A 15,190-nucleotide genomic window follows, 5' to 3' on the forward strand; every position below is an offset into this window, starting at 1 on the left:
CACACCAATTTTCAGCATTCTATCACTAACAGAAATTATGGGCCTCCAAAAATGCCAACAAATGAAATGTGAAATTCAAAGTGTGTCAAAAAAGGGGCGTGGCACTTGAAATTCAAATGGACGCCACGGGCAAACCGTTTGAGATATTGACCTGAAACTTCAGATTCAGGTCTGAGAGGTGTCATGTACATGGGTGGCTGAGTTGGCATGGAATGACCCGGAAGTTACAGGTATAAAAAAGCATTGGTTTCCTGTGTGCGCTCCTCTCGTTTTTTAGACGCACGTAAAAGTTTAAATACTTTTATATTAAAGTCTTATATATTTCCTTCCTGCTTAGATCAGCTATTACCAACCAATAATGTGACATCCATCCATCAATCATTCAGAGCTGGAGAAGGTGGTGACCTCATCTTTTCAACCATCAAATCAACTTCCCATCTCCTGTTTCTCTCAGATACACGTCGGCGTACAGAAGACGGAGACTCTTGAAATGCCGTTTCAGCTCGACGTCATCCGAACGAGCTACACGTGAAACAATGAATAATGTTGTTTAACAGCTCTCACATTTCAAATCAGTGAAAAACACTAGCGCTGATCACACGTAGCACTAAAAAGCAGGAAGTGCACTCCATTTCCCATTCAGCAATAAATTCCACTACAACAATTACACCGAGTCCTCAGATGAACCGGACCGCAGTCCATCATCTCCGAACGCACTTCGTGTTATTTCACAGTCGGCCGGCAGCCAAGCCGATTCAGCGCCGGCGATGTGAAGGACTGGCGCTGGTCCAGGAACAGCAGCGCCGTAGTGAGTAAGGTCACGTGACTCAGACACAAACTAATGTCTGTAAAGACGCACAGGCGTAATATGGGCGTTACGGTGGGAGCAGATAGCGGCGTCGGGGTGAATAAATGGCGAAGCATATTATTATTATTCTGCAATGATTCGGTCAGATGCTGCTGGCCAGAAAGAGACGAATGTTTGCCTTGCTTCATAATCCATGAGTCATAAGTCAGTTGCACAGGGAATCAATAGGTAATGAAGGAAAAGGTGACACAGCATAATTTTCTCTTCATCAGTTTTGGCACAATAATCCAAATCTAACGCGGAAGAAAAGTCCCAAATTCGTCTCGTCTTGGGAGCTGATGGACTTTTCTACCTCGGAGATGGAAAAAGAAAAAACACATTTGCACCCACACAAAGATGGAGGACTAGAAGGACACCAGAACACTCACCCGCAGGTCTCCGTTAGCCAGGTGTGGGTGTTGTTGGTGTCCGGGGTAGGTGCCATAGATGGGCTCTTTGCAGTAGATCTTAATCACGCAGCGGTCCTGAACGTCCCGCGGGTCTTCAAGCTCATAGAAGACATTACGGGTCTCATCTTTTATCAGCAGAGCCGTGTTGGGAGACCTAGGAGGAACGAATTACACACTCAAAAGACACAAATAGTCCATGCCAAGATGATTTAATCAGCTATTACCTGCTAATAAATCAGTGAAGGACGGGAAAACTGCATGATACAGTCTCATGTTGGTAAATTTATGTGTCGCCAAGCAGCTTCAGAGCAGAAAACGTGATCTGAAATTATATTTATTAGCTCGGAACTGGATTCCAGTAAACATGAAACTGAATGTAATATTGTGAAATTGAAACTATATTTAACGCTGAAAACGCATTTTATTCTGCATTCAGTTCTAAAAAGTCAACTTCAGTTTACTGAGACGCACATTTGCAGGAGTATTCAGATTTAGCTGCTTCTATTCTCCGTCTGTTTACCAAACGTATGATTTCCATAAGTGTGTCTGCCGATGAGAGCGGCTCCACCTTGTGATTGAATTGATAAATCGTGACGTTTAAAAACCGAAGATCTCCCTGAGATGCAGGCGTACCTGAGCATGGCCATGGTGAGCCTCTGGGGGAACATGTGCACAATGAGGGCCCTCAGAGTATCCAGGCTGGTGAGCTCGTGGGTCAGGTGCACCCTGCGGGTCTCCTCCCCAAGCTGGAGGAACAAGATCCCTGCATTTATGGATGGGGAGGAGCAATGAGGGATATCCAGGAGGGGAGGAGGGGGGGTGATGAGGTTTAGAGTCAGGGATGGAAGTAGAGAGCGGAGGGACAGTTTTCACCCTAAATATACTGAGAACAAGCAGAACCCTGGTTTATTTTTAAGGTCCACACCTGCTGCTGATTGGCCAGCCTTTCACTCTCCACGTAACTACCCACAACAGCAGCTTGCAACAAACACCGTACGATAGATAAGTTAGCGTTGACCCAGAAAATTCATCAACATCAATATTTTAAATGTTGTTAGCCTGATTCCATCACATGAAATAATGACTTTTTAGTAACTTCTGCTACATTATTCCTCAAGTAGCTCTGAACATTTATTTATTTTGCATATTATACTGTATTTTATTATTTAACACGTGTCTTACATGTTATTTTTACTAATATATATATATATATATATAAAATATATATATATTCTTCTATTTGTTGTTGTTCTCGATCCAGATTTATATTTTCGGAATGAGAGAACACTTAGTTATTTGACCTTTTACACAGCTCATCTTTTATCAACGATCAGGTTTTTATCAGTTAACATTTTCATGTGAATTTAAGAACTGAAACTGGTTTCAACACCTCTCGAGTGTGGTGGCTCCACCTAGGGGTCAAACAACAATTTATCTTTTCTTTGCTGAACTGCAGCCTGATTAAATTAACCAGATTATTTATCGTTATCGTTGGTTAATAGTTATTCCTTATAAACTAGTTTTCTCTATTCTCTGGTTCTTGTTTCCAACAAATAGACCTGCAGTAGCGTTCCTCTACAACTGTCGTTCAAGAGATGTAGTTTATTTATTCAAAAACACAAGTTCAAATCAACACATAATTATCATGCTCGTATTAGCGGGACGCTGCATCAGCGATGTGCAGCTCCTCACCAGCGTGTCAAGTTACATTAAGAGTAGAAGGAGAAGATTAACTCGGTGTTAGATGCTGTTTCGGTGCTACATGGTACTTACAACATGTTCCATTAAAAGAAGAAGAAGAAGATATTTTTAGCTGTAAATTGCCTTAAACTGACATCAAAGGGAATTTTTTATCACCAGAGCGTCGACATCCCACTGGTAGTTTGAGAACTGTTTTGGAATAATGTGAAACTCTCAACTTGTGCTCCGTCAGCTGAGCTCTGTCAGTTGCATTTTACACACAAGAGAGATGGAAACTTCATCAAGAAGCAGATTTTGCTTCTTGCCAAATATTGTTAATCAACGACGGCCTGATGGCAATCTGATGGCATGCGGCTGTGTGAACCGTTTCATTTTAAACCAACGGCGGCCCGATGGTGGAGCTTGATAAGTCAGAGGATCAGAAGGATTCGAGGATGGCCATCCTTGTCTGGTGGACCAGTTTAAACCGCCTTCAATAGAACCACACCTGTAGCATCTACAAAAACTAGACGATATTTGTAGATAAGAAGAACAAGTTAAGACTGGCGTGTAACAGAATGAATATCAGGGTTTCCACCAGTACAATGTCAGCCTGACAGGTCTAAGCATCGGGGGATTTATTTAAACTTATTTTATAAGATGTTCTTCAGTTTAGGGACGGCTTATGATTTCTGAAAAGCCATTGAATTATAAAAAAATAAAAAAATAAATGGATTATGTGACTACTTCCTGAAGATTGGAAGAAACAAGCGATGTCTGTTGGTTAAAACGTGAACTCACAGATCGGTCTTCTTTACCCTCCTGCTTCCAACTATCACAAGTTACCTAGCAACCATAGCTAGCTAGCAAACTGTAAGTAACTGATATACCCGATCTGTTTTGTAGCTTTTTAAATACTCGATTTCACGACTCACGTAGGAATAAAGGAAGATATGAAACCTGCAGTGATGTTATAAGATAAATACGATGCTCACTAACTCCTTCCTCTGTTTGCTCATCTATTGAACAGAATATGACTGACTTCTAATGTAGCCGGTGTAACACATGGAGCTGTACATCACTGAGTGTGGGGGTTTTCTTAAGATGGTGGTCTGACCTGGCGCCCGCAGCTTTGCCTGGCTGGATGAGCGAGCCAGTGGCAGGCTCTGGCGAAGCCGGTTCATCCGGTTAAAGCCGATGGGCATATCAGGCTCCGACATGGTCTCCAGATTTTCCGCTGATGCAAAGGAAACCCTGCTGGCCTGGTCGGCGAGAGCCGGCTGTGTCGGGCTGAGTCGTGTCACGCGGGGCGTTCGAGTCTGCAAGACATGAGATAAGGAGTTAGGGGACGGGGGGAGAAACGGGTGAAGACAATGACGGATGATGCCATGATGACGATACAGTAATGGATGAGTTGAACACGCACTGAGACGAAGGAGCCTCTGGGAGTTAATGCAAAGGAACAAAACAATGGCCGTAAAAATGAACAGTTAACCTGAAGTAAAGCAGCCGTTACATCTTCATCCGCAGCAACAACATTCCACCCAGACTGCACTGCGTTTATGAGGACGGACAAAAACTATTCAACAATGCTTCAATTACATCTTGAATCGAGGACAGTGGAGGACGCAGGAACGAGGATTATAAACTGGGCAGGCAGCGGGATGTTTCTGAAGAACGTTTCTGCTCCGACCCCGAGCAGACGGACGCAAACAGACGTTTTCAAACAGAACCGAGCACTGAAGCAACAAAGCCGTAATCCAGATTACCGCCGATCTTTCACCTGTCCAATCTCAACCGGGAGCCCAAAAATAGTGAAGGACTTCTGATTACGGCACAGACCCGGAGCCGCTGCAGCAGGTTGGCTTTTAATGAATCCTCACTGACAGACATTTTCCAGCCCAAAGAATACAGTAATGAGCTCCCACAGTGCGCCGCCACGACGCCTCCGATCGCCTCATGCATCTGTGGTCTCTGCTAAACCCTCGCAATCGCCGGCACGGGCGCCCGTTTGATTTCTCGAGGCGAAAAAAACAAACAAGCCGAGAGCGTGCGGGCGTGTCGCTCGGCCACGCATGTGTGCGCAAACATGCGGGAGACGCTAACACGTCGCGTCAAAAGACATGAAGGATAAAACCCACATGCATGCACACAATCTGTGTCACCAAATTATCTCTGGGGGCTTTTTTCTCTTTTTTCCCTCCTTCTACACTTTTAAGAACCATATGCGAGCGCACACACACACACACACACACACACACACACACACACACACACACACACACACACACACACACACACACACACACACACACACACACACACACACACACACACACACACACACACACACACACACACACACAGCCTGACATAGATTTGGGTGTTTGGAGTTTGCTGCACACCTTTCTGGCTGCAAAACACACAAGAACGGAGCTGCTGAGGAGGAAGCAGCATGGGGGAATTATACGAGTTTGTGTATAAATAAAAGTATGAATAAAAAGAGAGCAGATAGAGGTGAAACATGGAGGAAAAAGGAAAATAAACACAGGGGAGAGTAAGAGGAGAGAAAGTCAAGCGGTACATTCTACAACTAGTTTTCTCTTAGATTTGCCGCAGAGGAACTTTTCTTCAGGTGGAAAGAAGGTAAGAAAGTGAGCACGGGTGTGTTATTTCCTCTGTTGGCAGTCAAAGTTTCCCACAGGACGTCTCAGTGGATTTCCTCCCCCTCTTCTTCCATCCTTGCCTCCCTCTCCCGGCAATCATCCATAACACTGTTGTCTTTTTTAAGAGATGAGTCCTCTAAAAGGAAAGGTTGATAAGAGTCACCGGAATCACACTTGTTCTACGATGTAATCCAGAAACAGAAAGAATGCTTGATTTTGTGAATCAAGTGTAAATGAATGAGCAAACGGAGTTGATGATGCTAAATCAGATATGGAAATAAAGTTCAAAGGGTTCTCAATGCTGAAGTATTATTCATGTAAAGGAATGAATAAATAGTATAATCTTGGCTCCTCTCCATTTGTATTACTATGTTTTATTTAAGTTATAAAAAGTGATTTATGCTTCGTTAATTCAGCGAGATTTTCTGGTTAAGGTAATTTACAACATTAAATATTCCGCGTTATAATCTGCATCATTTAAAAGTGTTCCTGACATACTGTTTTAAAGAGGCCGAACTAACGCCTTCAAAAATGGATAACTTTATCACCTTACTGATGCAGAGGCAACATAAACTCTCAAAGGTCCTAAATACCGAATTCCATTGCCTTCACACAGCTCTCATCATGTTGACGGCTGAGCCGGCGGCTTGCAGCTGAAGATGCTAACAGTGCAAACAACAGCAACGCTGACAGAGCTAACAGTGTTGGCTGCAAGCTAGCTAGAATCTAGGAAAAGCATACTTGATCGGCCCGGCTACGGCAACAAAGCACGGTGAGCTCAGATAACAACGCACACAGAGGGAGTGACATTCTCCACTTCGCTACATATTTACATAAACAATAGTTGCTTGTTGCTATATTAATGTGTTTGACGTGAACATCTGCAGGTGCTTAAAGTTGACTCATCAGTCGTCAGGTCACTTAGCAGACAGCAAAAAGGTCTCCGATGTTGAACCAGCGGCGACAAAACGTCTCCTCTGTAATCAACGCAGTCGGAGAAACGTCTGTTCATATTTTTCTTGCTCAAGGGATTTCTGTTTTTTTGTTTCCACGGCTTGAAATTCAACTAAGCGCTGAAGGAAGACAATGAAAAGAGGTTCATGATTTAACTGGTTCCACCTTCCTGTCTGACTGCGACGCATTCAAGAACCGAGCTGTCAAGTTTGCATTAATGAGCTTTTATGTGGGAGACGTTCGAGTCGATTCGTCACATTTCTTATATTGCTCTGCCAAATATTTTTTTTCTGTTTTACAGCCATATCATTATCATCTAAAATAAAACAACCTGAAAGACATATTACGTTTTAAAGATTTAATCTACTTACTTCATGCTTGTAATTTGAAATTATAACTTAAACTAACATCAGCTCGTCTGACATCATGATGTTTGCCTTAACGAGTCATTTAGCTTTTTTTCTTTTTGTCCTCCATAACAATTAACCAACAGCTGGCTGCACACCAGCCACGTCCCTCCACAACGGCAGCGAGCGCTGTATAATCCCGTCTGGCGAAGCTGCTGCTGCGGCGCCGCTGATAATCACAACAGCAACAACCTTGAGCCGACAAAGCTGCTCACGATCATTCTTAACGACGGTGAGAAACATCGGTGATGAGGGAGGCCACTTTACTGCATCAGGTGAGCTTTGTTATCATTGCAAACATCCGGCCGGGCTTCACGGACGCGTTATGTTGGAGAGTCTGATGAGGTGAGGAAATTAGAATGCAGAATTGTGGACCAATAAATCCATTAATAAAAAAGGTATCTGCAGCAGGTTTGATCATCGATGAGTCGTTTGCGTCTCTCATGAAGCAGAAACAACAGCTAATGCTTCTCGACTTTGAGGATTCGCTGCTTCTCTTTGGGTTTTTGTCTGAACAAAAAAAAGTCACTTAGCGCCACGAAAAATAGCACAAATTTCTGTAAAGTGCGGCCAGCGTCGTTTTGGTTTCCTTATAAACCAATTAGATTGTTCAGGCTTGGTGAAGAGGAGCGAATGTTTCGGCATCTGGTCAATTCTCTGGCAGGACACGCTGGTAATCTACCACAAGCGATATAAATGACAAATATGAGATAACCGGCCTCATTCTGATGAATAAATATGCATCCTCCCCTCTCTCCCTACTCTTTTCCCTGGAGCTTCAATCCCCCCTCCCCATCCCGATTCCCACAGGATCAAATTTAAAAATCACCACTTCATCTATTAGAAATAGCTGGCTGTCCGTTGCTGTTTGCGGTTGTGTCTCAACAGAGAGCGACAACAAGACACCAAGCAGACAGAGATCAGCACAGAAATCCTCACAGGAGATGAGGCGACGCTTGTAAACGTCACCTAAACACATTATTGGAGCAATCAAGATGATAAACTGACGTGACAATCAATAATAGTCGCATTTCTAACCACGTGCGATGCCACATGCTGCCAACTGTAAAGTCCAACAGATATATGATGTATTATAAACACTGTTATGTAAGTTAAACAGAACATCCACAGGATCTGAATTATTCCCAGCTGAGCCTCACCTCCACGATGAAACCAGCTCCGTCATTAATTAGCTCCTCTCCTCCTAATGGTCCACAGCTCTGTCTACTGGTCCAGCCGAAACCTGGAGATCCTTGACTCCACATTCAAGCACCGACCGGTGGGTCTGACCCAGATCTCCCACCAGCTCTCACACGGGGTCTTGATTGACGATGCACAGCTGTAATGCAGCTGCCAATCCCCCAGATTTCATGGGTGTTACTGCGGCGTAGCGTGGCATTTCTTTCCAGGGAGACAAGTCACTGACGGAGCATGTGAACAGTCAACAGACACGCAGGAATGGTAGGAGTCAGAGTCCCCCGGGAGGATTACTATACACCGGGTCCCACCAACGGGTCCCACCAACGGGTCCCACCATCGGGTCCCACCATCGGGTCTCATTTTGTGTCTCTTTGGATTGTTTTTTGTCTCTTTGTTTTTATTGTCTTTTTACTTTTTTTTGTAGTTCATTTTTGTCTTTTTTGGTCCTCTTGTGTCCTTTTGAAGTCCTTGTGTGATTTCTTTGATCATTTTGTGTCACATTGTAGTCTTTTATTTTTTCATTGTTATGTCTTTTTTTTTTTTCAACTTTTTGTATTTATTTTGTGTATTTTGGTCCTTCTGTGTCTCTTTGTGGTCATCTTCTCTCATTGTAGGTTGTTTTCCATGTCCTTACAGTCTTAGACTATACTATTTGTCTTGGTTGTATTTTCTCTCTGTAATTGTGTCTTTTTGGGCTGTTTGTGTGTCTGAATTTGTGTCTGTATTTTTTGGAGTATATTTTGCCATTTTGCATCCCCCTCATCTCTTTTTTGCAGGGACATTTTGCAGGTGAAGGCAAGGGGGGCACGGGACACTTTGGGCCCTGGGGCCTGTGTTCGCTAGGCCTGTTCAGTAATCCATCCGCGGTGATGTTGTATGAATTATTATTTACATTATTGACTGTCGACAGCACACGCGTCTTGACAACATCAGCCTGAGGGAGGAGCAGCAGGCGGAGCAGCACACGTTCACCGTTTCCACAGGCTTGATCTATTTGCCAAAGAGCAGCTGGAGGTTAATTGCCTTGCTCAAGGGCACTTGTTTCAAGCCAACCTCTTGTTCACTTCCCTGCCAGGTATTCCCCACTGAACTCAGCTCTGATCGGAGGATTTATAGACTCTGTGACATGATTAGAGGCTGGTTTGACCTTGACATTTCCAGACAGGATTTTTTACTGCATTAAGAAAGTCAACAGCCCTGCACAGAGGTGGTGTGTGGTAGTGTTCAGATAGTTTACTTAAGTCAAAAGTAGCAATACTACAGTGTTCAAATACTCTGCTACGAGTAAAGGTTATGCATTCAAAATCTTACTTAAGCAGAAAAGTGTTAGCATCAATAAAATCATATAACTGCATTATATTAAATGATGCATGGAAGTTTTCATCACTTTAACCTCCTAAACTCCACCGGGATGCCAGCTTCCTGAGACAACATTACGGTCTTTCACATAAACACAAACTGAACCAACCAGGGCAGCGGTAAACCAGCAACTCCTGTGTTCTGAGAGGTAAAATGACTGTTTCTGTTAATGGAGTCTGGTGGCCATGAAGAGAGCAGAGGTAATGGCTCTATTTCTCCATCTGAGAGGGCCGTCTGCCAGCAAGGTAAAGGGAAATACTAAATATAGCATACAGTATAGTAATGGCTCTGCTGCCCCCCCACCAAACATCCAAACCATCCCTCCACGTTAACAAGCCTTGCTACTTTCTCTCCCGCGTCCAGGTCCACAGTGTAAATATGGTTTCGCCTCCATATCACTTCAGATATTTGGCCTCCACTGAAAGATAATTGTCTTTCACATAAACTCTGGTGGGAACTTTTCATCCCCTTATTGCTTTCCAACAGCCGTATTAATGTGCAGCCTGCTAAGCAAACGTTGCAGCCTTGGCAGATGGCAGCGAAGTGTCAATAAGTGATTCTGGCCACGTGCCGGAAGCGCGCTGCCAGTCGGGGGAACGCCGCGGCGGTTGGACTCCAAAGCCTTTTAGCGGTGGAGAACACTCCCGCTATTCTCCGAGACAGATTGGGGAATAGCGATTTTCCACCGAGCATCATATCGACAGCGAGGCAGCACGAGGGCAACAAAAGAGGGTCATCTGAATGAGCTGGATTTGAGCTGGCTCACTGGGACATATATGGCGGGGAAGGCCGGGGCCACCTCTCTGTATAGAAATGGCTTGGGTCACATTTTGTATACGAGACGGGAGACACACAGACGAGCAGCTTGCAAAGCTCCCAGCCTCCCTGAAGTGACACAAATCCTTTAAAATGTTTTTTCCAAGGGTGTTTGCAGACGACTCGGTTTCTTATCGAACCGTTCTGTTTCAGCCTTGCGAGTAAAGGATCACATTGGAGATAAAATAGCTTTTTTTACAGTGCAGTTTGGAAGGTCACTGAAAAGCTAAGATGCTGATACATTAAAAAGTGATTTGAAGGACAGGAAATTCCCCAACAAGTCCAAAACCAGTATGTAGTCTGTCTCTGTCTACTGTGTCACTGGTCTTGACTGGAAACATCCATCATCACCTGCTTATCGTGTATCCCGGGCTGACATACAGACAGACAGGTAACAGGATTTTGTGAGACCGTGGTGAGGACCCAGGAAGTGGTGAGATCTGTAAAGCCACCTTCACCTTTGTGCTATTCCAAAACCGACCTTGAGCCAGTCATGGTATGGTATCATTAAAGTTTTTTTTTCCGATATCGAAAAACTTTGAAGAAAACGGCACTGTGTTTTACGTAAGTCGTGTTGTTGCCTTAGAAGCCGTGGCGAGCCTATCGAGAATGTGGCGGCTAATTCATGGGAAACACAGAACGACGGCTTCAAATGCCAAAAAAGATAGAAACTATGTGGACAAGTTCAATAAGACAAAAAAAAACACCACTTTGTATAAACGATTACGATACTTGATATTCACTCGTCAGCACCACGGAAGATGATAACAGGTCTCCTAGCAACACCGTTGCAATAGGAAACGCCCACTAAATGGGGTCTCGGGGTAAACACACTTCAGACAAATATGTCCCGAAACTTGTGAAAGCTAATAAAATATGTAGTACAGCCATTATTTACATTCTGCCAACACAAGAGCGGAGGTGTGTTGGTAATATGTATGCTAATGAGGCGTATAGTGTGTGTGCGGCATTACAGGACGCTGTGAGGACAAAGCAATCGTATTTCTTTAAATGAACTAGTTCCTCTTCTTTGTGGCAACTCGGCTGGTGAATAACACTGAACACTGTTTCCCCGTTACGTTAGCGAGGCCGATATTACTTCGGTCCGGACAGACAGAGCACGAGAGACGTTTTGCACAAGTGATGCTGCGAGCAGTGAAAAGGAGAGGAATTACTGCAGCATGCTGCTCCATTGTGTTGTCCTCGGTGACGGTGGCAGCAGCAGCAGACTGGCGTTTGAATCCGTGTTCACGGACACGCTGACGCCCCCCCTCCTGTGACAGCCAATGTGTAACATACTCACAGTTCACATGACCATTGCATGAGTGTTAACACAACTGCTAGTGTACGACGTGTTCATGCAGTGGGAGTGTCTCCCTCGGTGAGCAGGCAAACCAGTGAGACATCAAAGGGGGACCAGTGGGGGACTATTAAACACACACACAGGCCCAGCAGGGCGCTGCTGCAGGGGTTTCTATTGCATCAGAGGAGACGAGACACCCCCACTCCCCGAGAGGAAGGGGAGCAATAACACCAAACCTGTGTGAGCGACAAATAGGGGGAGACTGGGGGAGGAAAGCCAGCATGTGTGTTTGTCACGAGCTGAACAGACGAGTGAGCTGCTGCTGTACAGGAACACGGCAAACAAACAATATGTAAAATTATGCTAATTACAGACAATGTGATCCGATCATGATACACATTATAATACAAAATAAATAAATAAACAACACTGCTGGCATCAGTAGACATTTATCAAATCATCAAGCAAATCCCATCATCTTTTCTTGCTGTAAAACAAAATATGATGCGTGCTAACGATAGCTATTACCAACCAATTTCACATCCTTCCATCAATCTGCAACAATTAGCAATGAGGTAAGAAGTCATCGTGATGTCACCCACTGGTTCGTAGACGACACGCTTCATGATTCTAAGTCAACTTTACAAGACAAAGTCATCTTAGTAGCGAACTGCATTGGTAGCCACCTGTCAATCAAGTAGCCCCGCCCTAAAGCAGGGGTCTTCAAATAATATCTTAAGAGGAGCATAAATGAACCCTCTTCTGGGGTCCAGATCATTAAGAATGTACAAATAAAAGCTACTTTTGTAACGATACAAAATCACTAACACAAACTTGCAATGCTGGACAAGCATGAAACAAACATTTTGTCTTGGAATTAGCATTGTCCTTCATTCCTTCTGTGAGTCTTTTGGGTTGAACTTCTCTTGGGAACAACTTAAAGAGACGTCGGACCGCTGCGGGTTAAGTGTCTATGTTTTGTTTCATAATGGCATTTTTTAAATCGCCACTTTTGACGACGGCTAAGGGACCAGAGCAAATGAGACGCATCCGTCTCGTTGAGCTCGTTGCAGGAAGAATAAACACAATACTTTTCTGTCATATATCAACCATCCATCTGCTGGGCTGCAGTCATTCTGCCTGATTAAAAGTGTCTTATATGTTAAACTAGGCTGCTGATTTTATTTTATTTTCTGAGTGAGGACGCGCCAAACGCAGAGTCCCAGCTATAAAAGGGTTCGATGCACCCACACAATGCTTCGTTGTTACTTTGGTGTTTTCATGAGATGTGCTGACAGTAAGAAAACAGAACCATCAGCGAGTAAACGCAGTAAAATGGCTACAAAACATTCTATTTCATGCGATTCTAAAGCAGCAGCTTTTTTTTATTGTTCCATTTCAGGAAAATCCTTCAGCAGTGTTTATATATTTGCTGGATCAGCGATACGTAGGCAAAGAGCTTTTCAGAATATCAAGTAGTTTTATGGTTTAGACGCTGTAAGCTGCAGTAAGTGCTCAGTTTAGCATATTCATAACGGTACAATCTCCCGCAGGCTCCATCCGACTGAGGGGTCAAAAGGCTCAACGAGCATAATGTATTCAGGTACGTCTGAGGTGGAACCCAAAGTGCATTATAGCCTTTTGTTGGGCTTTACAGAGTCTTGTGTTAGTTTGTCAAGACGAGAGGGAAACGCTGACATTGGAATTATATGTTGTTTCGTTTTCTTTTCCAAACCAGTTAAAATGTTTCCTTTGGTCTCTCCCAAATTACAGAAACTCACATTTTCTAAATTACCTCCAAGGCTTCATCGCAGTGTAGATGGTTTCTCTCTACCTCAAAACAATCTGTCCAGAAACAATAGTCTCGTTCCCATGCAAGTATTTTATGCACATTTATGAAGAATAGCATTAGAAAAGCTGAACAGAAGCGATAATGTGTTCTCTATAGTGGTCGACTGATTAATCCGTTGGCCGATTAATGGCATTTTGAGATGATCGGCATCGGCCAATGCCTGCACTCACAAGGCTGATAAACAAAAGAAATGTCTGCATCCACCAGCTGCAAGCCCCGCTTAAGTGAGTCTGAAGTAAGGTCCTGCCCCAGCGGAGCGCACGGCTCGGCTCGCGGGGCCGGAGGCGAGCGCAGGGGCAGCAAGCGAAGGGGCAGCAAACACAGGGGGAGCAAACGCAGGGGGAGCAAACGCAGGGGCAGCAAACGCAGGGGCAGCAAACGCAGGGGCAGCAAACGCAGGGGGAGCAAACGCAGGGGCAGCAAACGCAGGGGCCGGCAGCATGATCAGCGGAGCGGATGCCATTTTTGTTATAAAAAGGACCGGTCCAGTTCCACGCACACCCCGTCTGAAGTGATGTCCTACCACTCATCTGTAATAGGTCTGTAGCGTCAGTTGGTCCCGCCCCATAGCCATTTTTTTTCTCATTTGTTATTATCAATTAATTATTTTTTCAAGGTTCTTTACAACGTGCACAGATGAGATGTAACGTAAAACATGATAACAAAAACATCACATCGGCACTATAGATCGGCCATCAGCCGCCCTGCTCTCTAAATATCAGCATCAGCCATTGAACAACCCATATCGGTCGACCACTAGTCCCCGATTGTCCAAAATGTATCTCACGCTCGGTTGAGATGGTTTGTGTCGACCTTCAACCACCAACGGCTCCACTTTCAGATCAACTTGTGCGTTTCTCGTATCACACTATTTACAGCGCTGCCTTGCCAGCGTTTGGTAAAAGTGTCTTGTTTTCACGGTGTGGGCACGCTCTCAGAGGCAAACCAGAGGTTCAAATTCTCCTGGAGGCAAAAGTGTATGTTTGTAACAGCGTGGGCTTTTTTAGCTTATGAAGACGACTAATCCAATCTCTTACATTTCCTTCCACTAGGTAAACGCTGTAATACAGTACAGATTACATTAATATTACCTGAAGAAATAAGGGAGCATGAATAATCTCTCACCACACAGCACTTCCACAGAGTCTCTACACTTGGGGCTGCTCACCAGCTAATCAAATAATAGCCTCATGTGACTGCCCCCCCCAAGGCCTGGAAGCAGCTCAAGTTACAAGCAGGCACATTAAGGACAATTTCACACATACAGTACGCTGCACTTCAAAAGTGCACAATACTTCACAGTGAACGCCAGTGTTAGGGAAGTTACTTCAAAAACATAATGCATTACGTAATACTTGTTACTGTCATTTCATAAAAATGTGTTACATTATAATATTACTGCATTTGAAATGTAAGGCATTACACTACTATTGCATTACTTTTTAAGTTACTCTCACCAAAATAACTAGAAATATGGATTTGGCATTCTAAATGTAGCCTATTACGCTCAATAAGCTCATTACACATCCAGTGGGAGGCGATGTGGTATCTGATTGAGCTAGGCTTCAGGCTAAAAACAGGAGAATAGAATAGCTGCATCGATGGCTCCCGAGAACACGGCTGGAAAGGAGGAAAAACTCGGACATGATTTCGGAGAGAAGGCTCCAAAGAGCCACAGTCCTTCTCCCGGTTCTGC

The 15,190-nt window shown here is 44.1% G+C and overlaps 1 protein-coding gene across 8 annotated transcripts in view; it reads right to left on the bottom strand.

Annotated features, from left to right (window-relative positions):
• srcin1b (SRC kinase signaling inhibitor 1b) overlaps positions 1-15,190 on the bottom strand; it is a 67,951-nt gene that overhangs the window by 23,122 nt on the left and 29,639 nt on the right. For 7 of the 8 annotated variants that reach the window (XM_084040679.1, XM_084040681.1, XM_084040682.1 and 4 more), the window contains 3 exons: positions 4,055-4,256; positions 1,891-2,020; positions 1,237-1,411 (listed from right to left, as the gene is read on the bottom strand). In XM_084040679.1, the coding sequence (XP_083896805.1) occupies positions 1,237-1,411; positions 1,891-2,020; positions 4,055-4,256 (507 nt within the window). Of the gene's footprint in view, positions 1-1,236; positions 1,412-1,890; positions 2,021-4,054; positions 4,257-4,432; positions 4,711-15,190 lie in introns of those variants that run through there. The other variant, XM_084040685.1, reaches the window with a different exon arrangement.

Source organism: Eutrigla gurnardus (assembly GCF_963514095.1).
Source record: "Eutrigla gurnardus genome assembly, chromosome: 22".
Taxonomy (NCBI): Eukaryota; Metazoa; Chordata; class Actinopteri; order Perciformes; family Triglidae; genus Eutrigla; species Eutrigla gurnardus.